The sequence below is a fragment of the Sylvia atricapilla genome, chromosome 2 (genome assembly GCF_009819655.1).
Source record: "Sylvia atricapilla isolate bSylAtr1 chromosome 2, bSylAtr1.pri, whole genome shotgun sequence".
Classification (NCBI taxonomy): Eukaryota; Metazoa; Chordata; class Aves; order Passeriformes; family Sylviidae; genus Sylvia; species Sylvia atricapilla.
The window spans coordinates 54,720,486-54,735,316 of record NC_089141.1 but is presented as its reverse complement, the minus strand read 5'-3'; the positions used below and the strand labels follow the sequence as shown (position 1 = coordinate 54,735,316).

Sequence of the window (14,831 nt, the reverse complement as noted above, 5' to 3'; positions counted from 1 at the left end):
GCATTTCTGAATGCTAGAGCTGGCTGTTGCACACAGAACTAGAGAGGCCCTGGTGTGAACTGAACAGCACGCCACACGTGGTGCCTGAATCTCTGAGCCTCACACTGCCTTTTAGATGCTGAGATGGAAGACAATATTGCCTAGGAAATTACCAAGGGAATTAGCTGGTCTTTTAAATTTACTCTCTGAACATATGTCCACAGAAATCCAATGTCTTTGGCCCAGAATCTTTGTTTCTAAGTTATGGCATCTAAACTCTCAAATTAGGACATATGCCTATCGTGAGTTGGCCTTCTGAGATGCTGAGCTCTCCACCACTTATGCAGGAAGCTTTGGTGGCTTCTCTGCTAAGTCAGAGAAGTCCACACAAGCTTATGCTTTCAACCCTAACTTTTAAAGGATATCAACTGAGCGACCAGAAGTAAATTGCATAAAAGCCTTTAGGGCTTTTTTTTTTTTTAATGTAAAGATTAGGGATATGATTCAGAAATTACAATGTAACAACTTCACTGTCCTCTTTCTGATAAATTATCTTAGATTTTGTTCTCAACTGGCACATGAGAGGTAGCTCCAGGCTTCAGCTTTCTAAGTATCATAATGCCTCTTCTTTGAGGAGCCATGAGTAAACACGGTAAAATGACCAACAACTAAATCAGTTTTCTTTCTCCTTTTTTTCCTTGCCTTTTTTTTTGTTTTTCTTCATATTTTTCTCCTTTCCTCTCCACTCTGCTCTGCTCCTCCCCTGCCTCTGAAGAAAACATCTAGGGAAGTATCCTGATCATTGTTTTATGAAGGAACCTCATTAGAGTAAGTTCATTGATTGTATTTCTGTACTTAGGAAATAGCTGCCAGCACCAGATATTTAAGACAGTTTATCTGCCCAATTAATACCGGCACAGTATCAGCCAACCACTCCTGATGCCAGCAGCAGTGCAGCATACTTTTATACTGTGGAGGTGGACTTTACCTGTGAATATATCCCTGAAAATTACTGGATTCTACTGCCTTTTACCTAAACCCAGGCTAAAATAATTACCTAATTGTGCTCTATTCTGTAATTGACCTAGTTAACTAGCTGTCACACACAGGCTACATATCCCTTCTCTCAAAAAAAACATGATCTTTTCTCAGAGCAGTGAGGCTTCTCTTGTCCAATCTCGAGGCGTTATGTCTACACAGCCGTAGACATTGTGAATAGAGCACGTCTTCATCTATTAACAAAAAAAAACTACTGAAACTTTGCTCACCTTGAATAACAAGTTCTTAGGAATGGTCCTTGATCCTCCAAACTGCCATAGAGTATGGAATAGGATGTGAAGTAGAGCATGACTGCGTTGCAACTACTTACCCCCAAACAAACAAGCAAAATGATAAAACCACTACCACCACCACCACCATCACTACAACACCATCAACAAAAGGGAAGTTACTTACATTGGGTGAGGATCCCTGTTAAGGCGTTTTTGAAAGTCTCCTTGGCCTGCTCCATTTCTTGCTCGTGAGCCGCCTTCTCGTTCATGAGCCGGCGGACGTGGCTGTTGGCCGACTGCACCATGGAGTAGAACTGGTTTGCGGAGCGCCGGTTCACCTCGCCTCGCTCGATCCAGGTGAGCAGCACCGTGATGGCCTCAGAAAACTTGCTATCGTCTACAACAATCAAAGCACAGGTTTCAAATTGCAGGCATAAATATCCTGCTGAGAACACATTTTCTGCTCCGTGTCCCATTAAAATCACCATAAATCCTGCTTGCAGTATATCATTTTGGGCAATTTTTGTGTCCTTTGTTCTATCAGATGTAAGAAGCCAATACAGCCATGTGAAACTACATAAATCTTCCTTCAAGACTTGTCTTCTCCTCATTTTAATAGCTTTCTCACAATGAAAAGCACCCTCCCCCCCTTCCCTGCGGCCTGAGTCTTCACTTTCACAATGTCTCCCTTAAGCCATTCAGTGATATGGAATGACCTTACAGCGAGAGTGAGGAGACCTCTGTGGTACTGGACTCACTGAGGAAATGAAATGTGTCTGTGTTAATCTGCTCAGCCAAAAGCTCAGTCCTGGAGCTTGGGCTCAGCCATACTTCTGTCAACAGACTTCACTAACATCATGTTGTTAATTAAGGAACAATGTTGATGCCCAACAATTCCTTCTCAAAACGCTGATTAATTACAAGGAACTGCTTTGAACAGATGATATGCCTGCATTAATTTTGTATTATTTGCTTTGTACTATTTGTTTTATGTTCCGCATTACATTTTTTTAAAGGATTCCAGATGAATCCAGGAAAACACCTGGATTACAGCTTCATGTTTACCATTCAGGTAACGAAAGTTGTTTTTCTCTGCAGAAAGATTGGCAAAACTGAAGGCTAGATTTTGTACACTCCCTCCCCAGGTAATCTTCTTTCCTCTGACAGTGCTCTCAGCTTCCTCAGAAGACTCTAAGCGCAGCATCCATTACACTTCAGGCTTCATCAGGATTAAGAGAAAACATTTCTTTTTAAGTCCCATTTAGACTGAACTGCAAGAAAATATTATTACAACAGTTTCTTCCTGTGGAACCATTTTTGTGCAATTCAATATCATTTTTTCACCAGGATTTTATTCTATAAAACTTCAATTTCTCAACAACTGATTTTAAACATCTCATCTAGTCCTTTTTGGCTATATTTCTTTCTATATATTTTAGATGGTATGCATACCTTTCTGCAGGAGAAGGTATATGGTTATGGCAGGAAGAAGTGTAGTCATAACCAATAGACACTTAAAACAAAAATTGGAAAATACTAAACCCAGCCAACTGTGTTACAGGATACAGAAACATGTGACATAGTTTTTGAGACTGCTTTCCATGTACAAAGAATAATGAAATACTAATTGTTAAGTGATAGCTTTGGCTTTTATTCTGAAACAATAATCACTTTCCTAAAAGGCAAGTAGCCTAAAATACAGAGAGAACTAGTGACATGCTCTGTGCCCAAAGCCTCTGAAGAAGAGATTTTTACATTGCCTGATCTTTAACATCTTATTAACTGAAACACGCTTTCAGCTACAGCAATAAGATTTGCTCTCCACAGCTGAATAGGCATGTTCACCCAAGATCTCTCATGAAAAAATTGCAAAATAACCTATAACACCCTCCCTGTGTACAATGGTGTATCTGCTGTAAAACATTAACATGTGATTCATTATCACCATTCATTAATTTTCGCTGGGCAGGAAGAATCAGATGGGCATCCTTTCATTTTATATTTTCCCCTTGGATTATACTCCACTTCTGAGATTTGCTGGATACATATGCAGCAGGAATGCATTAAGTGGCTCTGACGAGCGAGATTGGCTGAATATAGACCCCAGAAAAGGCAAATGTAAACAAGACTCATGCAGAGCCTCTTCACTGCAAGAAAACACAAGGATAAGGCTCTCCAAAAGATTTGGGCAAAATCTTCAGCCTGCTGATTTGCATGGGAACTAGATGTCAAAGATGCAATACAGCCAAGAACTCATTCCTAGAACACAGTGTTTATTATAATTACACTAGTAAATAAGAATAACCTGCAATGGTTTCTGGCAATGTTAGCATGTTTCCATGCATAAGGAAAATCAGCAGCACAGAAATATCCTCCCTTTTCCTTGTTATAGTCTCTCCCCAGTACTCATTTATGGGTTGTTTTATTATAGGATCTCTGTGAAATAAAAACACCCTCCCCTTGTTTTGTTTTTATCAGGCACAGTGGGTGTCTGTAAGGGATGTTCATAAACATATCATCCTTCTGCCACATAGATTCTACCCACTTAAAAGGACATGCTGAAAACCTGGTTTCATCATACTGTACTTCCAGGGAGCTGCAGAGGTCTGTGGGACTGTTATAGTTAATTCACAGCTCTGTACAAGTAGGAAAAAAACCCTTTCATTGGTAAACATCAGCATCTTCATTGATTACATAATTAGAAGTTACATTAAAAAATGCTAGAGGGTAATATATGCACAACAGGAGCACATTAGTTAATAAAATCTTATCTCTACAGTTTTAAAACTTATTTCACCTTAATTTTTAAGTTTTATATTCTTGAGCTCATTCAGTGACTGGTATAAGGTAATTCAGTGTGAATACATCTTTTTCATCCAGAATACAGTGACTCTTTCTGAGCAATGAGAGATTGCCTTAGAAAATCAGATTTTTATATGAGATTGTTTATTTCCTTTTTAGTTAGTAGATAAATAGTAGAAGAAATGCAGCAATGGAATCTAATTTAAACAGAGCATGAACTGCCTTATGATTGCAGCAGTTCATTAAAAAAAATAAAACAAAACTCCTAATTCTGTTCAAAATTATTCCCTCATGGTAGGATGCACATAATTATACACTGTTTAAAAACACACTCTTCAAATAAATTCCTTTATATAAGACATGTTTCCATATGTAATTGTTCTTTTAAAATAAGCACGCGGCAAATTATTTCTTACTCTTAGAGCTTTTTCCTCCTCAAGTCACAGCATACTCTAAGCAAATGAGGTAGCCTTTATCAGTCCTGTTTTTGTTGTCTTATTAACAGCGAGGTGAGCTGTGCTCCAGAAGTGCCTGCTTCCCTCAGCTGGCTGCAAAGGGACCTGGGGTTGGCCTGCTCCTATATGGACATCTCTGCAACAGGCACATGTTGGGCAGAGTAATCCCAAACATTCCACAGGTGCACCTGCTGCAAGCACCCCCCCAGCACCTGCACCGCTGTAAAAGGGCAGTTCCAACACAAGCTCTGACAATGTCATCTCATTTGGAGATTACCCATCCATCAAGGATGGGTCTCTGTCGATAGAGATTTCCAGGTGCTGCCAGACTCAACAACAGGGCTCTGGAGATAAGCTATTTCAAATTCCTCTCATATCAACTAAAGGTATTTGACATTTAAATCCTAGCTCACAATTTAGATGAAACAAAATATAAGAAAAGAAAATGCATCCCTAGAGTTGACCATAAATTTGTTAACAAGAATATTTCTATGATAAAAGGGAATAATTGTTGACAAATATTTTGCATTTTTTCTGCTTGTAATTTGACCACCTCTAAGCAACCCCAACTGGAATAAACATTTAATTGAAAAAGCTATGACAACAACTGTTACAAAATGGTATTCTGGGAAAATGTGTCGGAAACAGAGGTTTTACTTTCAGTTTATGGAGTTTCCCTGGTGTAACACAGGGCAGAATTCAGCTCAGAGTACCCTCAAATGTGACTATTTATCTCTCAGTGACTATTTATCTTAAAGACCTCCATAACATCCTTTCACAACTTGGGTGATGGTGTCCAAGGTCCTAGCCATTAGAAACGATACAGACTAATCCATCACTCTGAAGTCAGGCATTCAAATACTCATTTCTATAATTTTTTACATTTACTGATATATTGCTAATATAGCCAACTTGATATATCTGTGTTTCAAGAGTGATATTGCACGCTGGACTTCTATCTAGGACTAGACTGAACACTGGGCTACAGATTTAGCCTTGTTATTATCTTTTCAACCCTGGTCTTTCTCAGATGTTTCAAAAGTATCAGACATATTTCACACAACACTTGGAGCCTCTCTAAATCACAGCAAACCTTCTATATTGTCCTATGGTGCTATTCAGAGTCAGCACACATTATCTCTTGTCCCTAATCTTGCTCTTCTAATGCAACCTCCCAGGCTTGCAAGGACATGCTGAAAAGACAGATCTGTTGGTCTTTACTCCAGTGTCTACACCTAGAAAGCTCCTGTGCTATTTGTCTATGTTTTGGGATGCATTAATGATCTCATTGTTCTCTGGCCCTTCTGTAAGATGGGAAGGGGCAGGTAAACCTTTATGCCAAGTTCTGCCCTGACCAGCAGAAACCAAATTAACAAACACCTCTTGAAGATGTTCTTGTTAGAACTGAGCATGACTGTGCTGCAGGGCAGGGGGAGAAAGGATGAGAGTGGTGGATATATCCCTCCTATTTTGCCTCTGATTAACAGCCCCCCCTCTCCAGCTGTAGCAGCGCCATGGGAAGATGTGCTCCCTGCCTCATCCCCATGCTCAGGACCACCCCTTTGCTCGTGGTTACACTGCCCTCAGTCTGCCTGGAGCTGCTCAGCTGCTCAGACTCCAGTTCCAGTTTGTCAAACTGGGCCCAGTTCAGTTATAACAGGAAGGTGGCACAGCTCAGTTCAGGATCCAAACTTCTTCATTACATATAAATGCAGCCAGGGGAGGATGTATGACAAAGGTTGCTCCTAATCTGTCTTCTGACTTGATAATTCATTAAACTATAATTAAGATTTCTAAACTGCAAAGCCTGAATTCAACACAAAAAAGAATAAACCTTAGGAGGTAACTGCTGTGGGTGAATCAGGTCAGAGAAAAGGTTCACTAACCTCTCTCATCAGCAGGCTCAGCCCAGCTCCCCTGTGCATCAGGAACAATTTTCTTCCCAGCACACACTACTCCTGGTGCCAAAATGACAACCTATTTTTCTCTTGGCTTAAGAGCTTCTTCTGTACTGAGTGCCTGCCAGTGACCTAGAAACACAACTCTTCAGTCTACTACCCTCACCTTTTTTTTTTTCCTCCTCCAATCCCTTATATAATTGTGCCACGCATCACACACATCAGTCTAGTACTTTTGGGATTAATAACATTTTTAACCCAGTGGCAATGCATAACAAGTGAGAATCAAGAAATACAAATTCTTACTGCCAAAGGGTTCTTTTAAAGAATGATTAATATCCACCTTACTTTTTTTTAAATAGCCTTAACTGCATGCTGTAACAAAGAAACTTCTTCAGTTATGTAATAAATGTCTAGCTGACAGTAGATTTGATAAAAATACATGTATATGTTCACTAAAAGATATTAGAAAGTAGTTTCTTCCCCCTACATAATCAAACTCTTTCTTTCTTTCTTTCAAATTAAATCACACAATATTCTTCCAGGGGTGGGTGTTTCATGTCAGACACAGAAATCCATTATCTTCTCCTGCTGATGCCATTATTTCCAATGAAAAGTAATTATGAAGGTATTGAGTTTCCTCCTTATTTCTCAAAATCATACCACAAACTTTCAGATCAGTGACTGCCATTTCCCAGCTCTTAGTAATTAACTTGAGTCATTTCGCAGTGTGGTACATTTAATCCACTGGTTTTATATTAAAACCTCAAAATCTGAATTGATACAATACGGCTGAAGAGGGGGAGGACGCTTTTAGTAATGCACTAGGCAGTGGGTGTATCTCCTTTAGGCTTTCTGAGGGAGGTGCCAAGGGAATTGGGTTACCAGGCTGCTGATAGCTGAACCCACCTTATGCTCTTCTGCCAGCAGACAAAAGTGCCCTTGCACTGTGCCTGCTCACAGCCCCTGTGCGAGGCTCTCGGAGCCAGATGTATTGTGCCACAACAGATGTCAGCAGCATATGGAAGAAGGAAGGAGAAAATGATAATCTAAAACCAGGAAGGGTGAGCGAACAAATTTGATGCTAAAGCGTCACAACATGTCTGTTTTAGGGCTCCATCCTGATATACCACTAATAATAATAAAAAAAAAAAAAAAAAGTGTTGAAAAAAGGTCCAGAGTCCCAGCACTTAAACCTGGCATTCACTGGTTTTGTTCATAGGATCTCACTTTGCCTCCCCTTCTGATGTAGCTCTGCACTGAATTAGATCTTTTCTGGCTGAGACTTGCCTCCCTGCATAACTGCAGTGCTCCAACAGTCTGGCTCCCAAGTGCAGCATGATGATGAAAGCAGTGTATTTTTCTTCTTAGTGAAATAGCCTATCTCCCAAGCAATTAAATGTTGTTTATATTTCAAGCGATGTGCAAGAGTTGAGATTGTCAGGCTTGATGTTACCTGAGTCTTGTGCAAGGCACATCCCTGGTAAGTTCGTTCTACTGTAACTGCCATCTATTTATTTAAATTTCCAATCTGTGCTCTCTTCAGGGGATAATACAGTGCCTGGTAAAGAAGCAGCTTTTCAATTTTTAAATTATATTTCTTAAAATGAAAAACTGTATGATCAACTTCCCTGTGCTCATAAAGAAACACTATATTAAAAAGGGAGGTAAATTCCAGGGTATTGTATATAACTCTCAGATATTTATGCCTCCTTTGCTAGAAATACTTAAAACCCCAGATATTCAGATATAAAGAGATGCCTCTGTTAGGTGATAGAACTATTTAGTTACCCACAGCAAGTAAGACAGATGTAGCATTTTAAAGGATCTTATTTGCAAGAAGTGATTTCTGAAGATGATACCATTAGGTACAGATATGCTTGAATTAAGAAAACCGTAATGTTCAAAATTCTGCTTTGAAACGCAAATGTCATAAGCACAGATTAAAATGTTTTGTTCCAATGCACAGCAGCATTCCACTTAAAAAGGTTCAGCATATCTTCAGTTGTGTCATGTTCTGGGCACCACATGACTTAACTGTTTATAACATACCCAGGAAAACAGATGTCAGAGCATGCAAATTTGAACCTAAATATCTACCGACACATTTCACTGTGCAGTAATAACACATCTGATTTAACACTGAGGAATTAAAATCTCAAAGACACACACAAATGCTGCAATGAACCAGAAGAAGCTAAAGTGACTTTCTTCTAGTGTAATAGCAGAAGATGCAATATTCTGCTGGTTTTGTCAAAACAAGAACTCAGAGTCTACTTTCAAAGGCTATTTAAGGGGGTAAATAACATTTACACTTCATTGTAAATAACCTTGGATTCCCAGAATTCACATCTGTGAGTTTACTTAGGTATTTCTTCAAGGAAACACAGATGAGAAGGAGCTCATGCTCTTCATGTTACTCATCTTGATTGAATGCTGGAGCTCATTTCATTCTGATAATCAAGGCTCAGGGTAATGACATGAATGGTGCAGGAAAAAAGTGTCCATACTGTCAACAAAGAGAGTGTTTAGAAGGACTTCATTTGCAGGAGTACTGAAGATCTTAATAAATAAAAAAAATAAGGAAAAAGGAAAAAGGGAAAGGGAGATACACGTAAACCAACACTGTTTGTCACACACTGAATTAGAAAGGGGTGAAAAATTGCACTGGTCCATAGTTTGATGGGTTTCTTTGATTTCTGCAAAAATAAAGTGTTCAAACTAAATGCTTTGCAGATACAAAGGGATTCAGGGAATTAAGGGAATGGACTCATGTATATGAGGCCTCACATACAGTAGATTCCTAGCCCCAGTCACCAGGCACTGAAGGACTGGTTCCTTTGTTCTGAGAAGCTCCACACCAGTGGAGAATACCTGGCTGAAAATTTAAGATGAACTTCTGTTTCCAACTGGCACAAAAGTTCCTCTGTAATCTCTCACCCACAGTTACTGCTGTAACAGGTGGCTTCAGCACACCAGAGGATTAGGAATATGCTGACACTGGGGCAAGATTTTCCAGCCAAGTCTGTTACACAAAACCAATGATTTCTTAGTCTTATGCTGCAGTTTGCAGAAGGTGAAAAAAAGACACTGTCACCTCCTTTTACAGACTTGGTAAATATCCAGACCACATTAGGGGAGTGGCTGATAAGCCTACTTCATCTCTGCTCACCGTAAGATTTCCTAGCTGTCAGGAATTTCAAAGGTTATTTTGACAACAAAAGTTGTTTGGATTCAGACCTAGTTATCCACATCTGTGGCTGCGAAGTAGTATCTTGGGTTCAGATATGGTTAGTTATTTTGGCTTGCTTTTAAACTACTGGTGCTCTGTGAACTTCTGGAGGCACTGCAGGAGCTGAAACCTGCATGTTGGGCACCTGCAGCTCTGTCTCATGAGCTGGCAACAGAGCTCAGGAGTCTTTTGGAGTGGGCACCACAGCAAGGTCATGACTTTCCTTAAGAAAGCAACTGCAGAGCATCTGCTGAAGAACCAATCTTTCAAGTTAAATCCTTCCCAGTGCAGATATACTGTGATCCTTCTTTACTTTAGGATGAATTGTGTGTATGTATATATATATATATATATATATATATTCTGCTACTTTCATTGAAGTCCACATTTAAATTGTGAGTGTATGATGATAGCTGGACTCAATCTTGGAGATCTATTCCAACCTTAATGATTGTATGATTCTATTACATGAACTGCCCCTTGCCAGAGTCGGCGAATTTTCTTTATTGTTGCTTTACTTCTTTTTCTAGGATGTCACAAAGAGCTCATGTGGTGATTCCATGTTGCCCATGGGAGGCCATAAAGTTGAATGCCACTGTTTTAAAGATACTGGCTGTGATGCCACAGGGAAGGTAAAATGACCAGTATAACTGGTAGACCAGTATAACTACTGAAGCCCACCTCTGCTTTCTTTACTACCTGGAACAGGGCACAACTCCTGCCCATTGAGAAGAGAGGGGTCTTTTCTGCATTCTCCACCCTTAATTATCTGTACAGATCCAGGGCTGGTGTCTTTACTCTCACAGCAAGGCAACTGTTAATTAGCAGAACTTTTAAAATTGCAATATATTCTTATGCTGGATTTTAATTATTTTCAAGCAATAAAAAAATAAACTTACCTCTATTTTTTTAAACTATGTACATTGCTGAAAGTTTATTTCTGGAGAAACAGTTATGCACATAGTGTTGGTCTATATTGTGCTAAATTATTTTTTTTTATATTAAACTTGAGTATATATGTCAGGCTCTGGTCAAATTTCCCTTAGGAGATCCAAAGATATAAATGCTTGGAGTAGATTTTAATTAAGTATGGAAACTTCCCATAATGAAAAGAAAAATCCTTCTAAATATAGTCATCTTAAACATCGTGCAAAAACCCACATTCAGTTGCCCCAAGCAATGACTAGCCATACGGAAGAAATTGTCCAGACTTCTTGCATTTTCTGGTTTAGTTCAGGAAACCCGTAGGCCTTACTACATAAAGCAAAACTTCCCTACAAAAAATTAACTCCTAAAATATTCAGCTAAAACCAGATGAATCTAAAACTGGACTGGAAGCTAGGTATGAATTAAAATTTTTTATATTAGGGCCTCTTTTCTCCTGGTCTATCAACCCATCTGGGTTATTTTACCAATCTATCAGATAGATTAATGAATTATTTTATGGAGAAGTGTATCTGGTGGGGGTGAGAGTCAGCCAAACTAGTAATGACTGAGGTAGTAGCAACAACTAACAGCAACCAATGCAGTACTCAGAGAGACAGCAGGGTGCATCTCTGCTCCACGCTCCAAGGATGAAACACTTTGCACTGTCCTTCTTCGGCTCCCCAAACACGTTTCGTAGTTAGAAGAGAGACCAGTGTGATGACAGCTAGATAGTCTAAGCATAATCTAGATAATTCTCAAATAGTGTCAAGAATCACAGCTTCTTGTGACCTGGCACACAGTTAAGCAATGTGCTTGGCCATCATGGGGGAAAGAATGCCAAACACAACTGCTAAACACTTGATGAAAATAAATACAACTCTAAGTGGCGTGAAAAGTTGTTTGCTAAATATTTCTTTTAAATTTCATTACCGTGAATAACTTTATTTCCTCGCTTCTTACTGTTTATGTTAGCCATTAAAACAAAATGAATCCTCAAAGTGCACCCTTGAAAAATATTAACTCAGTAAACGTACCTAGAAAAAAAAACAAACAAGGAAGTAAACACATACCAAAAGATGACACTATCCTGCACAAGTAATTCTAACCCTAAAGAGGGAGTGAAAGAATGGATCACGTGTGTCAGAGATAAGTCGTGTCAGATCATGAGGGCAATTTGAATGCCAGGGACAGTCAAATGCATGTGATGGGCTAACCTACGGGTCGAGTTAAAGTAATTTTAAGAATAAGGCCTTTCATATGAAGAAGGACGCTTGCAACAGGTTGTCTTATTGTGAGGGTATTTCCAAGATATATGAAGATATAAACAGAAAAAAATATATAACAGAAAAATAAACACATATATAGAGATATAAACAGAAAAAAACCCATCTGTAGCATGCTGAAGGCTGTGTTTTAGCTGTTAATGCACAGGCAGATAGACAGATGTTATGCATTTCCAGCAGGTGGGTGAGTATCATTACCACTGGCATAGAAATGGCAAAGAAAGCCATTTCAGTGGGGGAAAGCTAACAGGGCAAGTAATGAAACACATCAGAGAGAAACTGGCTTTACCACTCTGGCCTCTGCATGGCTCCTGCTTTTTAGGAATAATAAACTAAGAAGTAGAAAATGCTGCTTACCTTTCAATTTTTCAGCCAGCAAAGCAGCTTCGTGTTCAGAATAATGCATTATTGCCGGAGGTGAAGGAGGGCGCAGTCTGTCTTCTTCCATTTTGCGTCTGTGGCGTTCTTCTCTGGCCAGCATTCTTTGTTTGCATTCCCATTCATAAAAGTCATCTCTTGCCTGAGCAAAATCAACATGAAGGCGACCTGAATCCTTTTTGTCTGTGCTAGATCCTAATCTCATGCGGTAACCTGAAATCAACAAGTAGAACTAACTGTTGCAAGATTTATTTCCTTAAATTTCTCATCATTTTTTCCCCCCTTTTCAAGTGCAGCCAGGTAAAAATGTACATTAACAGATTCCCACATATCTATGCAATATCTATCAATCACCATGTTTTCACAAGAAGATAAACATCCATCGACTCACTTTTCTTCACAATTTCCTGCACCACCTATCACCATAGTAGATTAACTGAAAAGTAAACCCTAAGGTATAGAACCTACATTTCTGTTTAGAAATCTCTCAAAACACGTAATTTTTCCACTTGATGCTCCCAACTTTTAAAAGCACAAAAATCAGATTAAAAAAAGGCAATTACTTAAAATGGATCTGTTTAAGTCTAAATGAGGAGTACTTCTTCCCCTGATCCTGCTGAGATCATGTTCACTCTAGTGTTTTTCTCCACCCTGCCAAAGGAATTTGAAATATGGGGAAAGGCTGAATTTTCTAAAACCTATGACTAAGGTGAACATGAAAATTATGCTACATAGATTCCTGTGCCACAAAGAGAATGGTTCCATAACTACAGTGATGCTAGATCTCAAATTTTGAGACTTTACAATTGCAACCACTATTTTCAAATTCCCCAGTGAAAATAATCTAGCAGCAAATATAAATTGCCTACAAATTAATTGAGTTCATAATGCCTTGAAGTAGTTTCTAAAGTAGGGACAGATTTATTAGGCATTTGCAAGACTCCTTTCAGAATAAACAATGGAACAAAAATATTCTAAAGTTAGCATACTGAAAAGTCTGTAAGTTAAGAGCTATGCAACAGTACAAAAGCACCCTGCTCTGAACATAAAAAAAAACACTTGACTACTGTCAGAGGTCAAAAAAATCATGCCAAAACTATAAGAGGAGCTTTTTGTGGCCACATTTGGGCACCTGTCTTTTTTCCAAGTTTTACTTCTAAGGCACAAATATATACACAGAGCAGTTCATCTAACTTTTAAAATGCCAACTCAGAGAAAGTATGAGAAAATACTATATAAAAAGCCTCAAACAGAGCCTTCAAATGTGGGTAAAATTAATCAGTCTACACAGGATGGCTTGATTTCTCCATGCCAACACGCAACAGCCCAGCAGAGATTTCTGAAATGACAAGATGCTGCAGAGATGAACTCTGTGCTGAGCTGGCACACAGGAAGCTCTTCAGAAATGCACTACTGCAACCACTGCATAATAACTCCAGGGAGAGGAAACTTCTATTCAAAATGTCAGAAAAAATGGTGTTTGCTGTTTTTGATCTGCAATCCAAGAGAACCTTCCAGTCATGTGGTTTTCCTGTGGTTTTAAGAGCTTTAGCACCTCACCACCACAGTTAAAACTCAGTTCTGAGCTCCCTCCAGGAACAGCAAAGCTAAGAACTAACTGTGTAGCAGATTAAGCACATCTTTCTAGAGAGGCATATCTATTTTACTGCCTCTAGAGAGGCATACTCTGTTTTGCTGCTGGAAGAGCATCCTGCTGTATGAAAACAAGGGATTGTCTGTACTACAGCACATGTGAGACAATAGCTTCAAAGACATTAAATATCCATATATGCAGTCATCCTTCAAATCAAAAATAATCTGGGTGCCTTTTCATTTGACTTTTTTTTTTTCCAAAATGTGGAGTTCAGCTAAGGAGTCTGCAGGTGAGGAAAAGATATGACTTTCATTGCCCAGCAAGAAGCCCAAATCGAGATGAAAAATTTGAGCTAAATGTTTCAGAGGTCCTTCAAAACCAGAAGGCACAAAAAACCTGCCTTACCAAGGAATGGTTTTGGTAGGTTGCTACCAATGGAACCTACCAAATCTAGTCGCCAAGATCCAGGAGCTTGGGGTGAAGTAAAACTGGATATTGTAGGAGTGGCAAAGGAGGGGACTATTATTTCAAATTCCTCTTGGCTTTAGTTTCTCTAGCTTAGAGGAGTAAACATCACTCTTTCCCTCCAGAAGCTTTTTTATGTAGCTCCACTCCCAAGGTATTGAAGGAAAGAGTTACTGATACCCTATTCAGTGTGACATAATAGAAGAAGAGCGTGGGTGACCTTTCAGAACCAGGCTCTGAACTAATGAGGGTGTAATTATATGGTTTTATCCAGAGAGGTGTAGGCACAAAGGAGTCAGCCAAAAGGGGTCAGTGGTGCAGCTACCCTGATAACTGTGACAAATGTTAGCCCCCTGCTCCCCGCCAGTTTGGCGTGCCAGCTGCATTCCTCACACAGTGCTTGCTCTGAGCCAGAACAGCATTATCAGCAATGTAAAGGACACTGCCAAGGTGCCAGGTCTCATGAACCTAAAATTAGATCTCCCAGCTGGGCTGCACTTTCCAGGAAGACTCAGTCTCTCTTCCTCTCCCCCTGCCATTTTTTGCC

The 14,831-nt window shown here is 39.4% G+C and overlaps 1 protein-coding gene across 6 annotated transcripts in view; it reads right to left on the bottom strand.

Annotated features, from left to right (window-relative positions):
* The window catches only part of ENOX1 (ecto-NOX disulfide-thiol exchanger 1), a 307,210-nt gene that overhangs the window by 78,200 nt on the left and 214,179 nt on the right, over nt 1-14,831 (bottom strand). For all 6 annotated transcript variants that reach the window (XM_066313327.1, XM_066313322.1, XM_066313323.1 and 3 more), the window contains 2 exons: nt 12,205-12,438; nt 1,435-1,647 (listed from right to left, as the gene is read on the bottom strand). In XM_066313327.1, coding sequence (XP_066169424.1) covers nt 1,435-1,647; nt 12,205-12,438 — 447 coding nt within the window. The remainder of the gene's footprint in view (nt 1-1,434; nt 1,648-12,204; nt 12,439-14,831) is intronic.